The sequence below is a fragment of the Muntiacus reevesi genome, chromosome 14 (assembly GCF_963930625.1).
Source record: "Muntiacus reevesi chromosome 14, mMunRee1.1, whole genome shotgun sequence".
NCBI lineage: Eukaryota > Metazoa > Chordata > Mammalia > Artiodactyla > Cervidae > Muntiacus > Muntiacus reevesi.
Window position 1 is genome coordinate 51,577,214 of NC_089262.1, and position 27,552 is coordinate 51,604,765.

The following is a 27,552-nucleotide window of genomic DNA, read 5'->3' on the forward strand; positions in this document are numbered from 1 at the left end:
CATTCCTCACATCTCCATATCTTAGTTTCAAGCATCCTAGTTTTCAGTCACCTTTCTGTCTTTCCAGCATATTCCCTCTCGTATCCTGACTCGACTAATCTTTTGACCCCACCAACATTTATAATCCTACTACTTTTTTATTGTTCTTATCTTTCCCTCATGTCCTCACTTAGCTTTCTTATGAACACCCCCTTATATGTGTAACTTAAACCCCCTTGTCCCCTGTTTTGACTAGTAGAACCTCAAATCATTCCCTTATATATGCTTTAGACCTCCTTCCCCTTCTAGATTGTTTGAAAATGACTGGAGGGGGAAAAAATCATAATTTTGCTAACTGGTCACAATTTAAATTCATGATTACTTCCCTTTGAATGAGCAATCATATCTCTAACCCATTCATTCTTTCCTAGCTGATTTTTCATAAAATCCTTAGTGTTTATTTACTCACCCATACTCTGAGCAGATGACCTCGCTTACCATTTCACCACTGAGAAATACAAGCAATCAGGAAAGAACTTTTACAAACCTACCATCTACCCAAGTACCAGTACCTACACCTGTAAATCTTCCTTCCTTCCTTTGCCATGGATAAGCTCTTTCCCTCACTTGTGCACTAGATACTATCTCCGTTTACTTGCCCAAAATTACTACTTCATCAGTTCTTTGTGCAGTATCATCAATATTTTCTTTTGTACTGAGTTATTTCCATCAACATACTGGACTGTTATTTTTCTCATCTGAAAAAATGGTAACTCTTAATCCCACTTTTCACATTCAGGCATTGCTTTTATTTTACTTGATCTGTTAATGGCATTTGACACAGTTGACTCATTCTCTCATCCTTGAAATACCTTCTTAACTTGACTTTTAGGACTTTATTCTTTGGATTTTTCTTTTTTTCTCTGACAATTTTTTACCATTCTTATAACCTTATATCTGGTAATAATACCTCATTGATTTCAAAAAATAAATGCCCGTGCTTTTTTCACTTACGTCTTTCTAAAAACTGAGCATAGTAAAGGACCTAAAAAATCATTGGACTCAGCTAGCTCTCTGGCTAAGTTAGGGAATGTAGAGATTTTTCAGTGGCTACACTCAGAGGCAACTTAGCTGGATGGACAGAACAAAGGCTTTGGAGAAAGTCTCTGGCACTTTCTTGATCTCCCTTGCTGGTATCTCATTATGTCCTTGACTCTATACGTTGAAGATCTGTAGACATCCACCTTTGTTCTCTTGGTGGTCATGTCTGCTTTCCTTGCCTTAAATACTGTCTATATGGGTGTTTCTCAGATACTGTCTGTATCAGTGTTTTTTCTTTATTGTTCCTCTCCAAAGAGCCATTTTAGATTTTTTTCCCCACACCTAGTCATACTTTCCCATGAAATTTTAATACTACATATACTCTGTTTGTGTGTTATGTTCTTCTATGACTCTACTTTTCTTTATATACCTTTTACTCTGGCCACACTGAATTTGCTATTCCACATTTTACCTTAGTGGTAAAAGGGTTTAAAAGAGTGATTATCTGTTTTCTTAATCTGCATTAACCAGGCATTGAAAGTAGACATTTCCTTGGATCAGGGCCTCTACCATCACAGGCTTCCATAGGTAGAGTGGAGCAGAGATTGCGATGACAGGTTCTTGGAGGAAGTAGTGACATTGCAACTAGAGATTGAGTTTTGGCACAGAGCAGAGAATGCACCTTATTTAGCTGTATTCATACTGCCTGATTATGTCTTTTACTGTTTGAAAGAGGGTATAGTAGTCTGCATGGGCTGCTATAACAAAATTCCATAGAGTGGGTGGCTTAAACAATTTCTCACCCTCCTTGAGGCTGGAAAATCCAACCAAGATTAAGGTGCTGGCTGGTTGGATTCCTGGTAAGAGTCTTCCTGTCTTGCAGATGGCCATCTTTTCACTGTGTCCTCATATGGTGGAGAGGGAACATCTCCCCTTCCCCCTTTACAAAACCACACATCCTCCTAACAGGAGGACCCTGCCCGCAGGACCTCAGTTCAGTTCAGTTCAGTTGCTCAGTCGTGTCTGACTCTTTGCGACCACATGAACTGCAGCACACCGGGCCTCCCTGTCCATCACCATTTCCCGGAGTTTACCCAAACTCATGTCCACTGAGTCAGTGATGCCATCTAACTATCTTATCCTCTTCTCCTCCTGCCTTCAATCTTCCCCAACATCAGGGCCTTTTCAAATGAGTCGGCTCTTCGCATCAGGTGGCCAAAATATTGGAATTTCAGCTTCAACATCAGTCCTTCTAATGAATACCCAGGACTGATTTCCTTTAGGATGGACTGGTTGGATCGCCTTGCAGTCCAAAGGACTCTCAAGAGTCTTCTCCAACACCACAGTTCAAAAGCATCAATTCTTCAGTGCTCAGCTTTCTTTATAGTCCAACTCTCACATCCATACATGACTACTGGAAAAACCATATCCTTGACTAGATGAACCTTTGTTGACAGGTAATGTCTCTGCTTTTTAATATGCTGTCTAGGTTGGTCATGTCTTTTCATTTCATGGCTGCAATCACCATCTGCAGTGATTTTGGAGACCCCAAAAATAAAGTCAGCCATTGTTTCCACTGTTTCCCCATCGATTTGCCATGAAGTGATGGGACTGGATGCCATGATCTTCGTTTTCTGAATGTTGAGTTTTAAGCCAACTTTTTCACTCTCCTCTTTCACTTTCATCAAGAGGTTCTTCAGTTCCTCTTCACTTTCTGCCATAAGGATGGTGTCGTCTGCATATCTGTGGTTATTGATATTTCTTCTGGCAATCTTGATTCCAGCTTGTGCTTCCTCCAGCCCGGAGTTTCTCAATGATGTATTCTGCATATAAGTTAAATAAGCAGGGTGACAATATATAGCCTTGGCGTACTCCTTCCTGTTTGGAACCAGTCTGTTGCAGGACCTCATCTAACCCTAATTAGCTTTCAAAGTCGCCATCTCCAAATACCATCTCATTGGAATTTAGAACTTCAACATGTGAATTTGAGGGTGGGGCATGGGGAACACAATTCAGTCCGTAGCGGAGGATCTGTGGGTGAACATTCTGAGTCTGGACCACTGTTTAAAACCATAGCAAGACAGTGTTGCACCAAGGAACACCTTTTTGTATAGTGGTTAAGAATGTGACTGTTTAAAATTAAACTGGTTCATTTTCAGTGATTAGTAATTTAATAAAGACTTGACATTTTCAATTAAGCTTTCTATTATATCTGTAGCAGTTTTAAAGTTAGATATCATTATTTGTCTTGGGTAGGTATTTCCTACATTCTCTTCTAGTGTTGGCATGTATTGCTGTTTCTACTTCCATAGCAAGTTTCTCTTCTAAGTGTTACAAAAATCAGGTAAGATTTGCCTCCTGGGGTAATATTTAAATTGTCTAGCCTCTTTTTATCAGTGCATATTAGTGGTATTTTTGTTTTGGGGTTTTTGTCAGGGGGGCAGGTGTTTTGTTTTTGTTTTTTTAAAGATTCTAAAGTTACCAGTCTGCTTGAGTCGGCTTGGTGTTCACGTTAGCACATCTGCAAAGCACTTATTGCACTTCCTCACCTGAATTCAGACCTTAAATTCCCTAATCAAAGTTAGGAGTGTAGGTGAAAACTAGAGGGATGGTCAAACATTTTATAAAGTTTTCAGCAGCTTTCCTAGTTATGTTTAAATCTTGTTAATAAATACATGTACAAATCTACTTTGCCTGGGTTACTGCTGTTGAAAACTGTTGAAATACATCCCAGAATATCCCTAGCTCTTGTTAGAATATAGTTAAGCATGAGAGAAGATGATGTGTACATGTAGATAGAAAAAGTTCACAGACTAATGCAGCTATATTGGCATGGAATTCCCTTTTGAGTAAATCAGAATTTAAGCCAGGAAGCAGTTAGATAGCATTGCTCAATATATGCAGCAGATATCTGTGAAAGTAGTTCACAACTTTGGGTTAGTGCTTGCTTCGGGAGCACATATCCTAAAAAATTCTGAATTATCAACAACATGTTATTTTAACACCACCACTTTTAAAACTTCGCAAATCTTTTATTGTTAATAAACAATTGAAGAACGATGCATTTTGGATACTTGTCACCCATGAGAATGACCTTCAATTAAAATGTGTTGAGATTTATTTAGTTATTCAACATTAGTTAATATACTCTATAACTTTATTTAATGCAGTTTTCCAAGGTTTGTTTGTTTAAATTTTCACTAGTTCAGTTAGCATCATAATCAAGTAACTTATCGTGATTTTAGAAATTCATATTTTATGTTTTCTTTATTAATGGTTTTAGATACTTTTTAAACCCTCTCTTCCCCCAACCGGAAATATGCAGCATAATGTTAGAAAACTGCAGTGATTTAATACTATTTAATGTGATCATGGCCCCTTTTGGCCCCCTTGTGACATTTTTCTTATTATTCTTGTGGATAAAAAAGGATGGAAATTTCCTAAAAATCTGCACAGTGGGCTCTTCTAAATGATAATTTTACCCAAATTGTTAGTGTGCAGTGTGCTTCAAACATTGCCATAAAAACCCAACAAGATTTGAAGTTCCCTGTCAGCCCAGAGAATTGATTGGGGTTGAATTTTCACAGGACTTTTCAAAACAATAGACAGATGAGGTAAGAATTGCAAATTTTGTGGTTTGTTTACAATATAAGTGAGATTTGTCCCATTTTAAGTTGTATTTTCTTTATGAAAATTCTTAGCTGTACCATTCCCACTCTTGGAAGTTAGAGCTTTGGGTTTAAAAATCCAATTTTATGTTTAAAATTGTGTCAGAATTCCAGCTTTGTGTTTAAAGTCTAAGAAAGGAAATGCTAGAACTTTTGAATTTAGTTATAAACAGTAACATCTTAAATGTGATAAACCACAACAAAAAGGTCTCTATGTTTGGCAAAATCACATTCCCCAGGGATTTAGGAAACAGCCACAGCGCTGTTAGCAGTGTCAGCTGAGGCTTTGTTTGTGCCCTTCTCTAACGGCTCCTTGTTCCTCCGAAGCTGTTGAAGAAGGTGTGATGCTCACACAGTCCTCATTAAGGATTCTTTTCATCACTGCTTAGATTAGCTAAGGAAACCTAGATATCAGAGTTTGGGAGTTTGACTTCTACTGGATCTGCTATAATGATCCCTGGAAAATCACAAGATTGTTTTTTTCTGTCCTTATTTATTGGTTGGTGGTATCTAGGAACAGATTGACATCTACTGTTGGAGAGAATATAAATAATTTATCAATAGCTTTGCAGTAGCTGGCAAGATAAAAAATAATGTATGGATATTTGCATTTGACATTTTTCTAGATAGTGCTCATAGTAACATCCTTTGATTGTCAAATCTAGTCTTTGTATTTTAAAGCAGCACTTTGGAAATCTCCTGTTTTTCCCAGTTTTTTCCCATTGAAATATCATCATGTTCCTGAAGGAGCATCCTTTTAATAAGTTGAGGAAAGGAATTATATGTTTTAAAAGACAGCTTTAAAACAAACCTCCTTAGATAACAAAAGTTAATTAACATGTTTTGCTATGATTCTACTTGAAAAGATGCACTCAGATTTGCCTTCTTTACTGGCACTGGTTCTTTTAGCTAAACATACAGGTGATTTATTTTACTGGAATCAATATTTTGTACAAAACTTAGAAATAATAAGAAACCTATTTAAGACATTTTAACCACATGATACGAGGCTTCAAATGTTTTGAATTCATTGTGTTTTAAGAAAATTTATCAGGATTCTCTTCTGGTAGGAACTGACTTGGAAGAAAGTGCTTCTTTCAAATATTTATTTACCAGCTACTTTGAATTGAGTAAGCATATGCTTTTTACTCATCATCTAGAAACAATATTATACCCAGCACTTGTTATGAATGTGTGATTTTATGATTCAGAGCAATATTTAATTTTTTGTTTTTCCTGGTATGGATATTTATACTTTAGTCCCTGTTTGCAGAGAGTAGAAATAGTTTCTATTACCATTTTTTGAAAAGTCAGTGTAAAAAAAAAAGAGCCTTTCAAACTATGCAGTGGTGTTCTATTGAAAACTGAGGAGGTTACTATATGTTTTACCAAGAATAGATATCCTGGAGAACTATTTATTTAAAATTATTAGCATTTAAGCTAGATTTGTTTTCCTTTCATTTTCACATGAATGATCAGTGACGACTAGTTTATCCAAAGTTTGTGTAAAATTTTTAAAAAATATTTTTAACTAATGATATTTATAAAGCATTGATTTTTGTCATGTGTTTAAATTTATCAAACTTTAAACAAAAATAGACATTAACTTTTAAGGGTTTGTCAATTGCCATTGTAAACCATCACTGTGCAAGTTTTATTTTTACTAATCATTTTAGTTGTGTTTTTCTTTCATGTTTCAGTTTTGAAATTTTTATTTGCATCTTACTACTTTAGAAATATGAAAAGAAAATTTCACATAAACAGCTCAAGATGGACTGATAAAAATAATGTTTACTTGAAAGACTTGTTGCATGTATACTCACGTAATACCTCAAACTCTGATTAGGATAATTAGAAATAGAAAAAAAAAAAGCATGGAGTTTGTAATCCTAGGTATGTCAAAAACAGCTGCAGCTTTTTTTTTTTTTAAAGCATGGGTCTGAATTGTTGCTTTTTCATAATTTTCCTTGCGTTCTACCACTGTATCCTTTTAATAATATACATATATTTGTTAGCATTTTAAATATTCAGACACTTACATACTTGTAATGATATTTTATTAGTATTCTTGGATGTTTTATTTTAGCTCTTGCCTTCTACATTTGCAACCAAATTATACTTTATATGCTAGACAAAGTTTATGCCAGCCTAATTGGTTGCTGGCATTTCTTAGCCTCACAGCTGCTGTGAATTCAGCTGTGAACTACATATAATAGGATCCTGTTTTCAAAGACCAAAAGGCAATTGTCAACATGTAAAACTTGTTTTTGACAAATAAATATATGAGGTTTTATGGCAAGTTAAATAACACCAATAGCAACCTTAAGTAGCCATCTTAATTTTAGAGAATAGAAAATCCTGAAATGTAGAATTCATATGTTTGTTATTTTTTCATCACTGGGGCAAAGGTGGCTTGAATTCAGGTGTTTGTTCTTCTTTCATTTGCAGGTTTTTTTTCTTTTTAAAAAAAATTTTGTCTTCTTATTTACTAACAGATTTTTAGAAATTGAGAGCTGGACTTTTTCCCTTTGATTTCTCCATGACAGAACGTTGAGGCTTAAAATGATGTAAAGATATTTCCTAAAATGAACTAAACATAAAACTTTGAAATAAAAAATAAGAATTCAAAATATTTTCTATATTTACATTACTTAGTAAATATTATTTTTATAAATTATTCTGACATCTAAATTTGGCATGAAATTTACATTTCTCTTAGGTTTAACCTTATGAAATTGTCATTTTTTAGGTTAAAAATAAAAATATGGACTATTTTTTCCTTCTTATAGTTATGATGGTTCTTATGTGATTTAATTATATTTAAAAATCTGTTAGTTCTCAGTAGTAGAAACCAAGAAGATCCTGTTTTTAAACAATACATTCATCTCCCACTGAAGTCAGTAATCTGTTTCTAAAAGTCAGGTGTTTTGTGTAGAAACTGCTGCCTGGGAATCTATTTGCCTTTATTATAAATAGGAAAACGTTGCGATGTGAATCATCGACTCCGACTGGGACTTCCTCGTGGCCCAGTGTTTAAGTCTCTGCACTTCCCATGCAGGGGACGCGGGTTCCATCCCTGACTGCAGAAACTAAGGTTCTCTTTGCCATGCAGTGTCATTAAAAAAAAGTAACTGACATCCACCTGCATATAAGATACTGTTAGGTTTAACAATAAATAAAGATTCCAAATCCATTCAGTTCAGTTCAGTTGCTCAGTTGTGTCTGACTCTTTGCAACCCAAATCCATTACATATACAATAAAATCTTTTCTTCCATTATAACTGCTGTTTCCCTGTCCTCACTATATCCTTTCAACATTTTCTAAAATGTTTGGGACCTCATTCAGCGCTGGGCCAAACAAGGACTAAATAAATATAAAAAGCTGTGGAAATACATTTAGGACAAGCACACCATGTCAGAAAGTAGCTGACACTAAGTATCATGCCTATGTTTTGTATCACTTTGATGCTTGATGTGCATTTTTATTATGATTCTGACCATGTATCAGTTATATTTGAAATGTAACTCAGAACATTTCTTTGCACATTCTTGTTAAAAATGCAAATTGAATTTTGGCATACAGATATAAATCTTTTCCTATTTAAACACTGGCCAAAATATCTTATATTGAGAAATAATTTTTTGAAGTTTGGGTATTAAAAACCAAGAGGTGTTTTCATGGGAAAATAATTGGAAAGACATTTGCAGGATTTCCCTGGTTTGTCAGAACTTTGCAACTATTTTTTTTACTTCTCTCTCAACAGATGACATTTTCTACACTATAGTTTATCTTTATAAGTAGGTTGAAGTAAAGCTGAAAACTTTAAAATCTGTCCCTAGATTATTGTTTTAAAAAGTAGTGTTTTGAAACTAAGAGTTATTAATTTACATAATATTGATTTTAATATTATAGTGTGAACTTAATAGCTTTCAAATCTAACTTTCATTTTCTATGAATATGAAATATAACTTAAAGATGGATTGACACTTGTGGTCAAAATAGTAGAATAAAATTCATGTACTGGCATCCATCTACCCCAGATATGAAAAAACCTTTAAAAAGACATAGCTGAGCTCAAGAAGAAGGCATCACCATGGATCAGAAATGCTAAGGGGTGAGTGAGGCTGAGCAGGTGGTGGTGGTCTAGTCGCTAAGTTGTCTCCAGCTCTTGTGACCCCATGGACTACATACAGCCTGCCAGGATCCTCGGTCCATGGGATTTCAGCCGAAGGTAGGTAGCTAAAGTTTGATTCTGAAGGATGATGGGGGACCAAAAAAAAGAATCAGAGTCAGGTTCACTGTTTGAAGACAAAGACTTGTGACTCCTCTTTAAAGACGCTGATAAAAAAAAAATTCCTGGTGATTTGCTCCCCAGAGCTAGATTTAAAGGATATTTTCCTCCAAGGGAGGCAATCCAGTGTAATTAAGGTAGAAATACAAGGGTACTACTCGGCCACTGTGCACTGGGTAAGTCAGACCAATTATTTGTGGCTTTATCTGTTGTGATGTATCTCACAGTAGGATTACTGAGAGTCAAAGAATCATAAAGAAAATTAGAAAATAGTTTGAACTGAACAATAACAAAAATACTACCTATGAAAATTTTTAAGATGTGCTAAAAGCTGTTCTTGGAAAGAAATATGTAGCTTTATTTGCTTATAAAGGAAAAAAAAGATTAAGATGAAAGAACTAAGCATCCACCTTAAGAATTTAAGAAAAAATACCCAAAGTAAGTTGAAAGAAAGAAATAAGGACTAAAAGCAATAATTAAATATTTAATAACATATAATAAAGGGGCTTAGCAAACAGAAGTGTTGTTCTTGGGAAAGACAAAATTGACAAATCTCAGATGACTTGTCAAGGAAAAAAGTTGAAAAAGGAATAAAAAGTGATTATCATTACAGATGCCATAGGCATTCAACATAATTACGAACAACTGTATGCCCCAAATATGAAACCTTAAAAATATAATTATCAAAACAATCAAGAATAGAAAACCAGGGCAGTCTTATATTAAGGAAATTGAATCTTCTCACAAATAAAACCCTAAACCAAAGTGACTTTAACCACTATCCACCAAACATTCAAGTTTCAAATAATTCTTGTTTTATACCAAGTATTTCAGAATAAAGTTGGTATGAGAAGGAAAAACTTATGGCCAGTATTAAGCTTGATAAATGATGTAAAAGTCTAAATATTCAGTGCAATTCTAATCAGAATCTTTAACATTAACAGGTGGGTTTTTTATTGCTAATTTATTTTATTTTTGGAACTTGACAAGCTGATTCTATAATTTATACAGATCTGCAAAAGTCTTAAGACGACCCAAAGAAACTTAAACAATAAGAATGTCTGGTAAAATAAGCTCTTCACCAGATAGCAAGATTTATTGCAAAGCTATAAAAGTAATAAGACAATGTAGTTTTGATCCAGGAGTAAAGAAATAGACTTGTGTGAATGCTTGGAATTTGATGGGTAGTTTTGCAGATAAGTAGACGGAAGGGCTTTTCAGGAAATAGCACTGGATAAATTTGTTTTTCATGGGGGAAAAATGGAACTTGTGTTATCATACACAAAGATCAAAATAACAGTGGATTACAGCCTTGAATATAAAAGGCTTTGTAAAACTTCATTTAAAAAAAAATGTTGCATTTGTTTCTGCTCTATTGCAAAGTGTATCTGTTATATATAAATATATAAATATATATATATATATATTCTCTTTAGATTCTTTTCCCATATTGGTTATTACAGAGTATTTAAAAGAATTCCATGTGAGTCCTGTAAAACATTAGAAGAAAATATAAGAAACTCTTGATGACCTAAATCTCAGGACGAATTTTTTGACTTAAAAAGCCATAATTGAGAAATACATACATATGTGTATATTTGACTACATTAAAATTAAAACTCATCTAGTTCATCATAAGACACATAAAAAAAGTGAAAAGATAAGCCATGACTTTGGAGGAAGTGTTTGTTATCCAGGTAACAAGATTATTACCAAGAAAATATATAGTGAATTTCTGTAGAGAAGTAGTTAAAAAAAATTTTAAAAACACATGAAAGGCCTCAGCGCCCAGTGAACTCAAATAGGCATAACTTCATTAAGTTAGAGAAATTAGAACCACAGTGTGATATATTAAATATAAATTAAATGTGACAAATATTTTAAGTATTATTTTGAATATGAAGTAATTGCTAGTGGGATTACAAATTTTTACAGGTACAACTACTATAAGAAACGTCATAACACTAAGTTGAAAAGCTATAGATGTTTTTTACTCTGTATTTCTTCTCCTTGTATGTTCAGGATACTTGTATATTTGTATCAGTACGTATATGTAGGAATGCCTGCAGCACCATTCTTAGCAGTAGAACCATAAAAACAGATGTCAAACAACAGAATAAATTTTGGCATATTCATATATAGTGAAAATGGACATAAATGAGTGAACAGTGACACAAGTGAATCGTGGGGAAAAATCTGTTAAGCAAAAGAAAGAAGTCTTAAAAGTAGTGTCCATTTCTGTACAGTTTAAAAATAGGCAAACTTTAGGTTGTTGTGTGTGTTACATTTATAAGTGAAAAAACTGTAAAGAAAAGCCACAGTATGATTATCTCAGATATCAGAGTTTTGGTTACTTCAGTTGGGGTGAAAGGGGGAGGAAGAAGGAATTTCACTTAGGCGGGGGTGAGGGGTGGTGGTGGCGGGAGTGGTAGGGGGATGTGAGGTTTCAAAGGTATTGATTCTTAACCTGGCTCATACACGGGTGTTTGCTCTATTATGTTTTAAAGTGTAGACGTGAGTGTGATACAGCTTACAAGTTACAAGTCAATGGGGAATCAGACAATTAGGATAGAGGATGGGGAAACAACAATTTAGGATAGAGTATAGGAATATTTTCAAACCAGAGAAATGGGATGGTCACTTGGAGGGCCACATGGAAAGGTTGTCACAGATTCTAGAAAAGGTATTTCTAACCTTGATTTGTCTATGAGCTTGTGATTCTATATCTGTAGTTGTCTTATTAACACCAGTGCATGACTGTTAAGAACATAGACTTAGGATAAACTACATCGTTGTTCCACCATTTCGTAGCATCATTTTCCCAGTCATCCAGGCTCAAATTTTCCTATAATACTTGCACATTATTTATCACTAAATCATGGTGATTTTTTCCCTTTGAAAAACCTCACATATCTGTCCCTGTTTTTATTATATAACACCTCTGTTTACAGCTGATTACCATTTGACTTTTGAAGAAATCAAATTGTAAATTTTTACTACAATAAAGTATAATAATATTTGTGTATCTCAACTGAGCCTTATATCAAACAGACAAAAAAATCTTCAAAGGCATTTTGGGAATTCAGTCTTAGAATTTTTTTCAAGGACATCATTTGGTAATCATAATAAAACCCTCCATGCTGCATAGATGCTCCAGATATTTCTAGTTATCTAAACCACTGGCAAAAAGCAAACACTCAAGACTTCATTGGTTCATTCAGATCCAGTCTTTTTGTTTATTTCTTATTGCTGGAATTTCACATTCATTTCTTGTTGATGAATAAACTGAACTGTGGTAGAGATAAACCAACATTTTCTCAATTCTGCCCTACTAAATATCTAGAGTTTAGTCTTAACTGGTGGATCAGCTGCTTTTGACTCGAGAAGCTCTATACAGTCAGCAAAAACAAGATCAGGAGCTGACTGTGGCTCAGATCATGAGCTTCTCATTGCAAAATTCAGACTTAAATTGAAGAAAGTAGAGAAAACCACAAGACCATTACATAAATCAAATCCCTAACGATTATACAGTGGAAGTAACAAATAGATTCAAAGATTAGACCCGGTAGATAGAGTGCCTGAAGAACTATGGATGGAGGTTCATAACATTGTATAGGAGGCCGTGATCAAAACCATCCTCCCAAAAAAGAAATGCAGAAAGGCAAAATGGTTGTCTGTGAGGACATACAAATAGCTGAGGAAAGAAGAGAAGCTAAAGGCAAAGGGAAAAGGAAAGATAAACCCATCTGAATGCAGAGTTCCAAAGAATAGCAAGTAGAGATAAGAAAGCCTTCCTAAGTGATCAATGCAAAGAAATAGAGGAAAACAACAGAAAGGGAGACACTAGAGATCTCTTCAAGAAAATTAGAGACCAAGAACATTTCACGCAGTTGGGCAAGAACATTTCATGCAGGTGGGCACAATAAAGGACAGAAACGGTATGGACCTAACAGAAAAAGAAGATAGTAAGAAGAGGTGGCAAGAATATACAGAAGAACTATACAAAAAAATCTTCATGACCCAGATAACTCCAGTGGTGTGATCACTCACCGAGAGCCAGACATCCTGGAATGTGAAATCAAGTGGGCCTTAGGAAGTATCACTACAAGCAAAGCTAGTGGAGGTGATGGAATTCCGGCTGAGCTATTTCAAATCCTTAAAGACGATGTTATGAAACTACTACACTCAATATGTCAGCAACTTTGGAAAACTCAGCAGTTGGCCACAGGACTGGAAAAGGTCAGTTTTCATTCCAATCCCAAAGAAAGGAAATGCCAAAGAATGCTCAAACTACCACACAATTGCACTCATCTCACATGCTGGCAAAGTAAGGCTCAAAATTCTCCAAGCTCGGCTTCAACACTACATGAACTAAGAACTTCCAGATTTTCAACCTGGATTTAGAAAAGGCAGAGGAACCAGAGATCAAATTGCCAACATCCACTGGATCATCGAAAAAGCAAGAGAGTTCCAGAAAAACATCTGCTTTGTTGACTATGCCAAAGCCTTTGACTGTGTGGATCACAATAAACTGTGGAAAATTCTTCAAGAGATGGGAATATCAGACCACCTCACCTGCCTCCTGAGAAATCTGTATGCAGGTCAAGAAGCAATAGTTAGAAGTGGACATGGAACAACAGACTGGTTCCAAATAGGAAAAGGAGTACGTCAAGGCTGTATATTGTCACCCTACTTATTTAACTTAATATGCAGAGTACATCATGAGAAATGCTGGACTGGATGAAGCACAAGCTGTAGTCAAGATTGCCGGGAGAAATATCAATAACCTCAGATATGCAGATGACACCACCCATATGGCAGAAAGCGAAGAAGAACTAAAGAGCCTGTTGATCAAAGTGAAAAGGGGAGTGAAAAAGTTGGCTTAAAGCTCAACATTCAGAAAACTAAGATCATGGCGTCTGGTCCCATCACTTCATGGGAAATAGATGGGGAAATAGTGGGAACAGTGGTAGACTTTATTTTCTTGGGCTCCAAAATCACTGCAGATGGTGACTCCAGCCATGAAATTAAAAGACACTACTTGGAAGGAAAGTTATTAAAAAGCAGAGACGTTACTCTGCTAACAATGTCTGTCTAGTCAGGGCTATGGTTTTTTCCAGTAGTCATGTATGGATGTGAGAGTTGGACTATAAAGTAAGCTGAGCGCCGAAGAATTGATGGTTTTGAACTGTGGTGTTGGAGAAGACTCTTGAGAGTCCCTTGGACATCAAGGAGATCCAACCAGTCCATCCTAAAGGAAATCAGTCCTGAATATTCATTGGAAGGACTGATGCTGAAGCTGAAACTCCATTACTTTGGCCACCTGATGTGAAGAACTGATTTGAAAAGCCCCTGATGCTGGGAAAGATTGAAGGCGGGAGAAGGGGACGACAGAGGATGAGATGGTTGGATGGCGTCACTGACTCAATGGACATGAATGAGTTTGTGATGGACAGGGAAGCCTGGCATGCTGCAGTCCACTGGGTCGCAAGGAATTGTACACGACTGAGCTGAACTGAACTGAACAGAAGATTCCACATGCTAAGGGGCTACTAAGCCCAGGAGCTGCAACTATTGAGCTTGCGTGCCTAGAGCCCAGGCTCTTCAACAAGAGAAACCACCCCAAGAAGAAGCCACCACAACTAGGAGTAGCTTCCTCTTAACCACAGCTAGAGAAAAGCCCATGTATTAGCCAAGATCCCGTGCCACACCCCCCCAAAAAAGACTGGTCATGTTGGTCTTGCCTTTTGAACCATTCACATGCTTTTCCCTAGTCTCATTAATGTGATAATTCTGTTGGGAATTGCATGGAGATCCTATCTGTACTGCTCTTCAACAACTTCAAGCACAGCCTCTCCATTTCTTGCTGGAAGTTATTTATGGTAGTTCAGTGCTCAGATACATCTTCTTTGGGGTCATTTCCTATTGAAGAAATTGTTATCAATGTGTTATGTTAACCTTTATAGCAATAATCTTCTTGGCCCTACTTGTGGTTATTATGGTTGGAGGCTGCTAAAGGTGTTGGGGTGGGGGACGAGTGGCTGCTGGGTCTCAGCCTCACTACTCATGCTATAGAGATGGTGATAAATTTGGAGGCTTATGCAAGCCGTGGTAGCTCCTCTTAGGGGAACTTCTTCCACTTCAGGGAGTACATTTAGCTGATAGCCTCAGCTGTTAATATCTTTAAGGCTCCTTAGCTCTTGAGCTGAGGCCTTGATGTTTCCTGGGAAACCTTCAGCTAGTGAGTGGCCATGAGTACTAGAGCATTTCCATTTTGGCCCTCTGTGGGGCTCCTTTAATGGTCAGTCTTTGCTCTGGAGCTCCGTGAAGGGTTGGCCAAGACTGTCAGATCTGCCTCACGATCTCAGGCTTCCTTTGCGTCCCCTTTCTTTTACAGGTTTCAGCTAATGCATCACAGTCTGAAAGTTTTCCATGACCAGTAGTCCTGTTTCCCTTCTCCTTTTCTCTTTTACAGTAAACCTTTTGTTCCCATAACTATCTCAACATCTGCTTCCCAGAGGACCCAACTGACACATACTATTTGTACTGGTTATTTACCTAATTTCTGTCCAAATCAAATTTCAGTGAACGTTATCTAATTTCCCTAAAAAGCCTCTCCCTTGAATCCTCTCAGTATTTTCCAGTTCATCATTTCCCTCCACTCCCAACACTTGCTTCCCTAATGTCCACTTAATCTGAATAAATGACCCCACTATTTACTCAGTTGCTTCTATATTTGCCTTCACATTTTAGTCCTTGACCCATTTAGAACTTTTTGAGGGGAGCGAAAATACTGTGAGACAGTGATCAGTCAGTAAAACTGGAGAAATACTGTAGTCAGGGTGACTGAGGTCACAGAGGTAGGGAGGGGTCAGATCGGGTAGGGCTTTGTTTCGGGACACTAAGGGCCATTGGAAGCACTTTGGCTTTTACTCTGTGTGGGATGGGAGCCCCTGGAAGGTCTTGAGCAAAGGAATAATCTGACTTGGTTTTTACCAGGAATTTTTAGACTGTTCTATAAAGAATAGGCAGTAGAAGAGAGAGAGTAGTTGGGAGAGAATTGCCCTAATCCAAGATTAAGACCTTGGTGACTTATACCAAGGTGATTGCTGTGGAATTGGTAACAAATGATACTATTTGGGGTAAAACTCAGGCCAACATCATTTTATTTTTAAAAAAAGAAACCTCTCTAGGAGTTTCTGGGTACACAGTGAGTGTTGAGGATCTGTGCTACAGCTTATAAATGTTTCCAGGGGTATTTGGAATTTAAGCCACACAGGCATCTTCCTCGTCAGCTTAATTTTGGGAGAGTAGAGAAACATAGTGATGATAGCAAGTGCTTTTTCTTGTGACTGAGGTTCAGATACGCGCCAACTAATAGCTGTGTGACTGTGAGCCTCAGTATCTTCATTTTAAAGAAAGAGACTTCTTAGGTGTGTTTGTGATGTTAAATGAGCCAGTGTGGATTTTAGATGAGCTAGTCTTTGATGTATGTGCGCTCACAAAGTAGTAGCTTAAAGGTCTAACCTATCATATTGGTAAAAATGTTTTAAATTGATAATGCTCAGTGTTGATGAGGATATAGAAGAATAGGCCCCATCGTTGGTGGGAATATAGAGACCAATTTTCAAGGAACTGTCAAAATTTCAGTTTCCTTAACCCAATCTGCTTCTAGAAATTTTATTAATGAAAAGATTCATACTATGTACTTATACTCAGTGCAACATCTTTTAATGGCAAACAATTGGAAACAGTTTAAATTCTTCTTATTAAAAGAATAAATTATGATGTATTCCTTTTAGAGAATGCTTATGAAGTTGTTAAAATTAATGTTGATCCATAATGCTGTCGTGGAAAGATTCCAGTATATATTTTAGTTTTTAAAAAAGCACTAATAAAAAAAAAGCACTAATATATTGCTGACAGTATATACTTAAATCTTCAAATAAACTTTTTTTTAATAGAGCTCTGGAGCTCTTTTCTAATAGATATGCATTGTTAAGTGTTAGTTGCTCAGTCATGCCTGACTGTTTGCGACCCCATGGACTGCAGCCCACCAGTCTCCTATGTCCATGAGATTTTCCAGGCAAGGATACTGGAGTGGGTTGCCATTTCCTTCTCCAGGGGATCTTCCCAACCCAGGGATCGAACCCGGGTCTCCTGCACTGCAGGCAGATTCTTTACCGACAGAGCTACAAGGGAAGCCCCTTAAATCTTCAGTATTTGAAATTTTAACAAGATTATATGTATTCATCACTTAATTTTTATATGAACCCATATAGAAAAAATAACGGGACTTTTTGGACTCAGATTCCTTTTCCTAATAATTTCTAAACAATTTGATCAATTGTACAGGAAATGATAGTGAAATTTAAGTTAAAAGTATTTTATATCTATATAGTATTAAAAATTGCTTCATGAATTTTTTTTATGTGTTCTTCAGGATTATTGTTGGCTCATAGTAAAGACACTTTAACATTCGAGCTGTTGTAACAGTATAAAATTTCAGGCATTCCATGTCATTGTGTAACTAACCATTTATCACCTATGCTGAAAATAAAACTTTCAGTCTAATCCAGTTTCTTGAGTTCTTGGTCTTGACAAGTAGCAAATTCATTTATGGTTCTATAGACAAAGTTCATTCCCCAATCCCAAGAATCTGTGCAAATCCCTCGTATCATAGTCTTTTAAACTTGTAAATTATAAAATTATTTTTGACAGTGTTTAGGGATACCATAATTTGTAGCATTTTAAAAGTGTGTATTTTAGAAAGTGTTCTAGTTTCATTCTTTTACAAGTGGTTGACCAGTTTTCCCAGCACCACTTGTTAAAGAGATTGTCTTTTTTCCATTGTATATCCTTGCCTCCTTTGTCAAAGATGAGGTGTCCATAGGTTCGTGGATTTATCTCTGGGCTTTCTATTCTATTCCATTGATCTATATTTCTGTCTTTGTGCCAGTACCATACTGTCTTGATGACTGTGGCTTTGTAGTAGAGTCTGAAGTCAGGCAGGTTGATTCCTCCAGTTCCATTCTTCTTTCTCAAGATTACTTTGGCTATTCGAGGTTTTTTGTATTTCCATACAAATTGTGAAATTATTTGTTCTAGTTCTGTGAAAAATACCGTTGGTAACTTGATAGGGATTGCATTGAATCTATAGATTGCTTTGGGTAGAATAGCCATTTTGATAATATTGATTCTTCCAATCCATGAGCACGGTATGTTTCTCCATCTGTTTGTGTCCTCTTTGATTTCTTTCATCAGTGTTTTATAGTTTTCTATGTATAGGTCTTTTGTTTCTTTAGGTAGATATACTCCTAAGTATTTTATTCTTTTTGTTGCAATGGTGAATGGTATTGTTTCCTTAATTTCTCTTTCTGTTTTTTCATTGTTAGTGTATAGGAATGCAAGGGATTTCTGTGTGTTAATTTTATATCCTGCAACTTTACTATATTCATTGATTAGCTCTAGTAATTTTCTGGAAGAGTCTTTAGGGTTTTCTATGTAGAGGATCATGTCATCTGCAAACAGCGAGAGTTTCACTTCTTCTTTTCCTATCTGGATTCCTTTTATGTCTTTTTCTGCTCTGATTGCTGTGGCCAAAACTTCTAACACTATGTTGAATAGTAGTGGTGAGAGTGGGCACCCTTGTCTTGTTCCTGATTTCAGAGGAAATGCTTTCAATTTTTCACCATTGAGGGTGATGCTTGCTGTGGGTTTGTCATATATAGCTTTTATTATGTTGAGGTATGTTCCTTCTATTCCTGCTTTCTGGAGAGCACTTTCTAACACCATACACAAAAATAAACCCAAAATGGATTCAAGATCTAAATGTAAGACCAGAAACTATAAAACTCCTAGAGGAGAACATAGGCAAAACACTCTCCGACATAAATCACAGCAAGATCTTCTATGACCCACCTCCCAGAATATTGGAAATAAAAGCAAAAATAAACAAATGGGACCTAATGAAAATTAAAAGCTTTTGCACAACAAAGGAAACTATAAGTAAGGTGAAAAGACAGCCCTCAGATTGGGAGAAAATAATAACAAATGAGGAAACAGACAAAGGATTAATCTCAAAAATATACAAGCAACTCCTGAAGCTCAATTCCAGAAAAATAAACGACCCAATCAAAAAATGGGCCAAAGAACTAAACAGACATTTCTCCAAAGAAGACATACAGATGGCTAACAAACACATGAAAAGATGCTCAACATCACTCATCATCAGAGAAATGCAAATCAAAACCACAATGAGGTACCATTACACGCCAGTCAGGATGGCTGCTATCCAAAAGTCTACAAGCAATAAATGCTGGAGAGGGTGTGGAGAAAAGGGAACCCTCTTACACTGTTGGTGGGAATGCAAACTAGTACAGCCACTATGGAAAACAGTGTGGAGATTTCTTAAAAAACTGGAAATAGAACTGCCATATGACCCAGCAATACCACTTCTAGGCATACACACTGAGGAATCCAGATCTGAAAGAGACACGTGCACCCCAATGTTCATTGCAGCACTGTTTATAATAGCCAGGACATGGAAGCAACCCAGATGCCCATCAGCAGATGAATGGATAAGGAAGCTGTGGTACATATACACCATGGAATATTACTCAGCCGTTAAAAAGAATTCATTTGAATCAGTTCTAATGAGATGGATGAAACTGGAGCCCATTATACAGAGTGAAGTAAGCCAGAAAGATAAAGAATATTACAGTATACTAACACATATATATGGAATTTAGAAAGATGGTAATGATAACCCTATATGCAAAACAGAAAAAGAGACACAGAAGTACAGAACAGACTTTTGTACTCTGGGGGAGAACGTGAGGGTGGGATGTTTTGAAAGAACAGCATGTATATTATCTATGGTGAAACGGACCACCAGCCCAGGTGGGATGCATGAGTCAGGTGCTCGGGCCTGGTGCACTGGGAGGACCCTGAGGAGTCGGGTGGAGAGGGAGGTGGGAGGGGGGATCGGGATGGGGAATACGTGTAACTATATGGCTGATTCATGTCAATGTATGACAAAACCCACTGAAATGTTGTAAAGTGATTGGCCTCCAACTAATAAAATAATATTTAAAAAAAAAAAAATAAATAAATAAAAATAAAAGTGTGTATTTTATTCCCAATTTAGGCCGAATACATCAAGCAATGGTAACATCTTTAAATGAAGATAACGAAAGTGTAACTGTTGAATGGATAGAAAATGGAGATACAAAAGGCAAAGAGGTATGATCACTAGGTTAAATTTTATTTCTGGTCTTAAAAATCAAGATTCTGAATATGAAACAAAACAGAAAACTGTATAGTTTAATATAGTGCATGTATCTGCTATCATTCCTTCAAAAACTTTCAAAGTGATTAAAAAATTTCACTCAAAGAAAGTTAGATACCTCCTGCCTATCTTATGTAATTAGACATATAATCAGACCACAAAATACTACCTTAAGAGAGATTCTTTTAAATTAAATAGCTGTTGGTTGTAATTCTAGGTAATCTAATTTTTAAGGTAATACTATTCGTTAGGCTGAAATTGTTTAACATTTATCCTTTATGTATAAATTTATTTGAAAATGAAAAATTGTCTAAATTCACTCTGAAAATATATGCATTTTGAAAAACAGATTGACCTGGAGAGCATCTTTTCACTTAACCCTGACCTTGTACCAGATGAAGAAATTGAGCCCAGTCCAGAGACACCCCCACCTCCAACATCCTCAGCCAAAGTAAACAAAATTGTAAAGGTTAGTGATACAAATTCAGAGCAGGGTGTGTGTGTGTGTATTCTTGTTTGAAATGGGACTGTGAAGAGTATATTTTGTTTGCTTTTAGAAAAACCTTAATTCTTTCTGCCATCTACATGTATATATACACACACATACTTTAAAGGATTGAAAAGTTATCTAATTCACAATTCTAAATCCTAGAAATTTCATGACTGGTTACGATTTTCCTAAGACTAGTAGTTTATTAGAAGACATTGGTCAAAATCGTTTGCTTGTTAGTATTTGTTGAGTGAATACATATGACTTTGATAAAGAAAAAATTAGTTTCTTTTTCATAATAAATTCCCATTTTAGTAGTCTTTTCAAATAGTAATTCTGCTGTTTAGATTTATTTTTAAAAATGAGATGACATTTTAGATTAACTATTTCTGTATTATCTGTGAAGATAAATTTTAAAGCCATGCTACTATGTCCCTCCTAACAGTTAAAAATGTATGTGATTTTTAAATTATTTTAAAGTAATTCCTCTTCTCTATTGAAATGTCTCAATGTTAAAACTTTGTATCAAAATACAACTTTTTAAAAATCAGAAAACTGTCAGATAGTCCCTGACAGTTGTTAAATCTGCAATTCTTTGTGTTCAAAAATTTTTACTACATTGTTGATTTTATATTCTACAGAGATTAATAAGATTTTAGCCCTGTAGGAGCTCACTGTCTTGCATGGAAGACATTCATAGGCATCCACATATAATATGATAGAAATTCAACAATATCAGCAAAACATTGTGCTTTTATGAACGTAAGACATTTTCATCTCATATAATTTCAGCATATTGAGAATCTCTGCTTAGTGATCCCCCTTAGAATTACTCCCTTGTAAATGGACTGTTTTTCATATTTGGCTTCACAGCTTTGAAGGATCTTCATAGTTTATCCTTATTGATATGTCCTTAGCAACCTTTGCTGTGTATTAGAATCACCTGGAAATTTTTCAGAATACACTTGATTCCTAACCCCACTCCTAAGATCCAGTTTTATTTTATCTAAAGAGTGGCCCTAGCATCAATATTCTTTTAATAGTAACCATCTGATTTGATGTGCAGTTAGCATTGAAACTCACAGCATTATTTGGTATCTTTTTTTAGGTGAATATTAAATAAAATCTTGGTAAATAAATAATAGGAGCAAAAACTTGCTGCCCTTATGTACTCAGTTTGAAGTCTTTAAAAGTCTAATGAAACCTTTTAGTAAAAACCAACAGTGTATTTCATAGTATTTTGATGTTTCAGTTTAACAGTGAGCTGTACATTGCCTAAAAATTGTTTTGTTACTTAACCCCTGACGTCCAAAGATGAAATGTATTACATGATTTTGGCAGGATAGCATGATGATTAAAAAACACCCACTTTAATGAAATTATTTAATCTGTTTTTGCTTTAGTTTCCTCATCTGTGAATCCAGAATAGCAATAATAATGACCTCATAGGGTTGTTGTGAAGATTAAATGAGTTAATACATATGAAGCCCTTAGAACAGTACCTGGCTCATTTTAATTCCTCCCTATTTTGGGACAGTGTGGCAGGATATTTAAATAAACTTGAATATTGATGGCATTACTGGTAATTTATTATAAGATAATTTTAGTTTTTCTCCATTTATTTTTTCCCTTTTTTCTGTTTAGTTTTGTATTACTGTATGTCTTATCTATTTTTGTTTAATTAAAGGAAGCTGATTATGATAGATGTACATATGAGGAATAAAGAGAGAAAGTAAAATGAATGTTTTCTTTATTATAGAATCGACGGACTGTGGCTTCTATTAAGAATGAACCTCCTCCAAGAGATAATAGAGGTAAAATTTTTATGTATTAATTTTGCCTATGGTCCTGCCAAAGTAAATCAAAAGTAAACATTACCCCTGGTGTTATTATTCATTTAAACTTTACATGGCTAATTTTTAAGATTGGTATCTTCTTGATTTCCCAAGACAATAATGTCAGTGTATCTAAAAATGATTTGTAAAGGTATATGATAAATGTGAAATTCCGTGTTATGTGCAGTTTTGATTCATCTTATTTACTCAATTATTTTTCAGATTTGAAGAGAGTATTATGAGAAAGAAAGGAATGGGGAAGTAGTCAATTGATTTAACAAGGGCAAATTTATCATTGACATTTTTACATAATTTTTTGGCTAACAGAGTTTTAAAAAGGATCATGGGTAACTGAAGACAAGTTGAATAGGTATAAATTGTAGTTAATTTCAGGACTCTCATATGTTTTCAGCTGAGTGATGTAAAGCGTCGTTAATCCTTTTCTGCTGTTCAGAATGGTCCTTTCTAGTAGTGATGTTTCCTTGTACGTACGGATGATGAGGCAGGATAGCCGTAGGTATTAGAGGAGTCAAGGTAGACGGAAAGGCCTCCACTCTCAGCATTATTCTTTGAGTCTTGTGAAAATTTACATTTCTTTGTAAAATGTGATGTTTATATTTAACTCAATATTGTTTTTTCCACTTTTGTAACATCGACAGTAGGAAATTTTCTGTTGAAGATTTGCCTGTTTGAGGAGCAGAGTGGGATCTAAAATATTACAAAGAGGGTTGAAACACTTTTACATTGTTACTTTCTATATGTCTGAATTGTTTGAGTTTTTCGAAATGAGAGTGCATATAAAATCTGTATTTTGTCCACTTTTTTTTAAAATGATTATTTAAAATCAAGCTTGGCTTTGGTTTTTATATAAGTTATTCAGATTGAGTTTTGTAGCTACAGTTACATTGGTAAAACCTAAGTCTGTACATGTTACTTTGAAAACCTTTCAGCTTGTCAGTGTATTGACCAGAATTGATTATTACATATATTTGAAAATTGTGTTTCCCTTTCAGTGGTTGGTTCTGCACGTGCGCGGCCTAGTCAGCTTCCCGAACAGTCTTCCTCTGCACAACAGAATGGTAGTGTTTCAGATATATCTCCAGTTCAAGCTGCAAAAAAGGAATTTGGACCCCCTTGTATGTAAATCATGTATCAAGGATTCAGTCATTTTAGTCATACATGTAACTTCTCTTGGTCAATTTTATAAGTCCCAAATTGCAAACTTAATTGCAGGTTTTATTTTTACCATTGTAGAAAATTTTTGTTGTTGTTAGTTTAGTGTGTTAATTGGGTTTTTTAATGTATATTTTGGAAGAAAAAAAGTATAATATAAAACTATAACAATGTTTCAGTTGCTTTAAATTTAAAATACTGGCCAAATGATCTTGACAGATGTTACAGAGGAAATATGCTTCTTTATCCTTATCAGTTCAAAGATCTTTGATTCTAAACCAAGAGATGACATGTATCAGTATGTTAGAGTCACTTTTCATGACTCTTGTATTTTGTCCTGTTCCTAGTTTTGTTAAAGCAGCTCATAAGTAAGTTCATATTTTTGTCATAGGCATGTTTTGTCACTGTGTACCTTTTTTTGGGTGTATGTGGTAAAATTACATTGATACATAAAATTTTGTGTATAAGTGCAATACTCTAAAAAGAAAACTGTACTTCTACAGCTCATCTTTTTCTTCTAGCACGTAGAAAATCTAATTGTGTGAAAGAAGTAGAGAAATTGCAAGAAAAACGAGAAAAAAGGAGACTGCAACAGCAAGAACTTAGAGAAAAAAGAGCACAGGTTTGTAACAGAAACATATTTTGTTTATGCATCAACCAAAGATTTTACTATATCAGTGAATGGGATTGGCTTATGAAAAAATAACTCCTTTAAAGATTTCAATATAGTTCCTTAGATTGGCATTGAGGAATAATATAAACTCTTGAGAAAATAAGTTATTAAGAGATTTTTTTTTTACTACATAAATTTCTCAAGTTTTAGTTGGTATGTCTTAGTCCTGAGGCTTTTTCCATTTTGAATAGTAAGCCATTGTGCTGCAAAATTCTAATAGATTTATAACATCAAGAATAATAGGATTTTAGGTTTTTTAAAAGGACTAAAAATGCATTCTGAAAGTACCAGTTAAAGTGTATGGTTATACTATAAATGTTACTGTTGTTTTTCCATGATTAATAAATTGAACATATCATAATCAAAGAGTGGAAATTTGTTGTGTGTTGATTTATGCTAGATGTTGACAGTATAGCTCTGTCATGCCCCTCTTCTCACATTTCCTTTAGATGGTTAGCAAAATTTTACCAGCAATGGAAAATTGCATAGAAGACTGGTTTTTTATCTCTCTACAAGACTTCACATTTTTTACTGTTGTACAAATAATTCCTCCGTTGTGCTTATATTGTAACTATTATATTCTCAGAACTCGTTTACTGTAATGAAATACCAGGATTGTTTCTTTATTTAGGAGTATGTTCAAATGCCCTTAATCATAAAGATGTTGTGTTGTGGAATCAATGTAATATTCAACCTCAGTAAAGCAGCTTATATCTGAAAGGGACCTGAGAATGACCAGTTGGGTTTTGAAATAAACGATGCTGTTGTCTACTGATACTTAGCACAGATGCCACCTGGTGTCTCTTGTGGGTACTTCATAATATTTTTATCTGAACTGTTTACATTCTACTTCTCAATTGATATAGTTGGTGTTATTTCCCAATAAGGTTAATTGAGAGTAGTGACATTAACAGTTTTGAAATTGAGTTGTACTAGAAGCAAATGTGCAATAAAATACATGGGGAAAAAAACTGACTTGAAATATTTAATAATTTATATTCATGGCCTGGCTAGGAGAGGCTGTTAGCTCTTGCTATTTGTATCTTAATCTGAATTTTCTCAATTTTGAAGCAAAAAAGTAAATTGCTGTTAGCATTCAATAATTTGAATTTTAAAGATTTAAAAAATTGTCTTGGCTTCCAGTTCCTTTAAATCCTATATCCTGTTGATTTGGAACTGTTTTATACCAGGCCTTAGTTTTTTTTTTTTAGAGACTGAGTAAAAATAGGAAATGAACATGAATTGGGCTTCCCTGGTGGCTCAGCTGGTAAGGAAATGAACATAAGTGAATCCATAGTTCTATTTTCCTGAAACATTGAATTAGGAATTAGAAATAAGAATCTGATTAAATGCATTTTTCTAAGAATTTCAGCTTTTCTAGAGTTCTTTTTTTGATGTTTAGGATGAGTACTTTCTCTTGCTTAATTTTCTAGGACAATTAAGGTATGTGTATAACATTTGAAATAATACAAGGGTGGGTTTAATAAGCAATATATGGCTTGGAGTTAACAGATTGCACGTAGACTAACAGAATTATGTTTTTAAAATAAAAGTGATTTCTGGGCAATTACTGATCTTGAACTCTGAAACTATATCACATCTCTGCTTTGAATTTGGGCATGGCTGTTACTAGTGACATAATTTATTACTTTAATTTTAATTTTCAAACCATGTATAAATGCAACTAATGCTACTTTATTGTAATTATAATAAATGATGAATTCTCTGTCTTCTTACAGGATGTTGATGCTACAAACCCAAATTATGAAATTATGTGTATGATCAGAGACTTTAGAGGAAGTTTGGATTATAGGCCGTTAACAACAGCAGATCCTGTAAGATTCTTTGTAAATGATTGCCCTGGAACTTTTTATGCTGTGAATAAAAATATGTTTGATACCCCCTAAATTAATATTGTATTTAGCTCTGTAACTTTTTTTCTCTTTTTATGGGTGTTCCTTCTCCATATTTTAAGAAGAAAATCAAGAAACCATTGAGAATGCCCTGGTGACGTAATGGTTAGGACTCCAAACTGAGGGCCTAGGTTCAATCTTTGGTCAGGAAACTAAGATCCCACAAGCCACTTTGTGCAGCCAAAAAAAGAGAAAGAAACTACCCACATTTACTCTTAATTCCCATAACTGATATATTAGACATGCTTCTCACAGAGATACTTGTTTCACAGCAAAGCCTTCAAGTCCTTGGTGGTGGTCATTCAGTCACTCAGTCATGTCTGACTCTTCGTGACCCCATGGACTGCAGCACACCTGGCATCCCTCTCCTCCACTATATCCCAAAGTTTGCTCAAGTTTATTAGTAGTAAGTGGGAATGATGGTCAGATCGACAGCCCAAGACAAGAGGAAATGACTTGGAGTTGACGTAAATGATGGTCAGAAGGCAGATTGGGTCTTCTGACATCATCCTTGGCTGTTGCTCTGCCCTACCAAGGACTTTGCTAAGCAACCATCACTTACACTTTTATCTCAATTCCAAGTTTATTTCCTCTTGACTTGGGCTGTGGATCCCACCATCATTCTAGCTTACTGCTAATTAATTTTTTTAAAATAAATGTTTATTTTGGCTTTTAACAGTAATGATTGTTGAGGACTACTGTAAAACAAAACTCTAGTGCTTAAAAAATGTCTTATTATGCATTCTTTTCCTATTAAAGAATGAGAATTTAGGGACATCCCTGGCTGTCCAGTGGTTAAGACTTTGCTCCCCAGTGCAGAGGGCGCAGGTTCAATCCCTGCTTGGGGAGCTAAGAACCCACATGAGGCCAAAAACTAAAACATGAAACGGAAACAGTATTGTAACAAATTCAATAAAGACTTTAAAAGTGGTCCACATCAAAAAAAAAGAAAAGAATGAGAATTTACTAGACAGGGAATACTTTTGTAATTTGTATTTGTGAAAAATAATACATATGACCTAGCGTACATGGAATGTATTGGGTACACAAAATATGTTTATTTTAGGCAGATGTATTATATATGATTTAACAGTAGTTCATAACATCTGATCTCATGTATTTTAGTTCTTGTTGCCCCTCCATTTGTTTCACTTACATCTGAGCTCAGACTTTACAGCAGTGTTTGCAGAACTTTTTT

The 27,552-nt window shown here is 35.2% G+C and overlaps 1 protein-coding gene across 2 annotated transcripts in view; it reads left to right on the forward strand.

Moving 5' to 3' along the window:
• The window catches only part of KIF2A (kinesin family member 2A), a 74,651-nt gene that overhangs the window by 23,385 nt on the left and 23,714 nt on the right, over positions 1–27,552 (forward strand). The window contains exons 2-7 of one of the 2 annotated variants that reach the window (XM_065905723.1): positions 20,130–20,224; positions 20,620–20,739; positions 22,520–22,574; positions 23,609–23,731; positions 24,290–24,390; positions 26,181–26,276. In XM_065905723.1, the coding sequence (XP_065761795.1) occupies positions 20,130–20,224; positions 20,620–20,739; positions 22,520–22,574; positions 23,609–23,731; positions 24,290–24,390; positions 26,181–26,276 (590 nt within the window). The remainder of the gene's footprint in view (positions 1–20,129; positions 20,225–20,619; positions 20,740–22,519; positions 22,575–23,608; positions 23,732–24,289; positions 24,391–26,180; positions 26,277–27,552) is intronic. The other variant, XM_065905724.1, reaches the window with a different exon arrangement.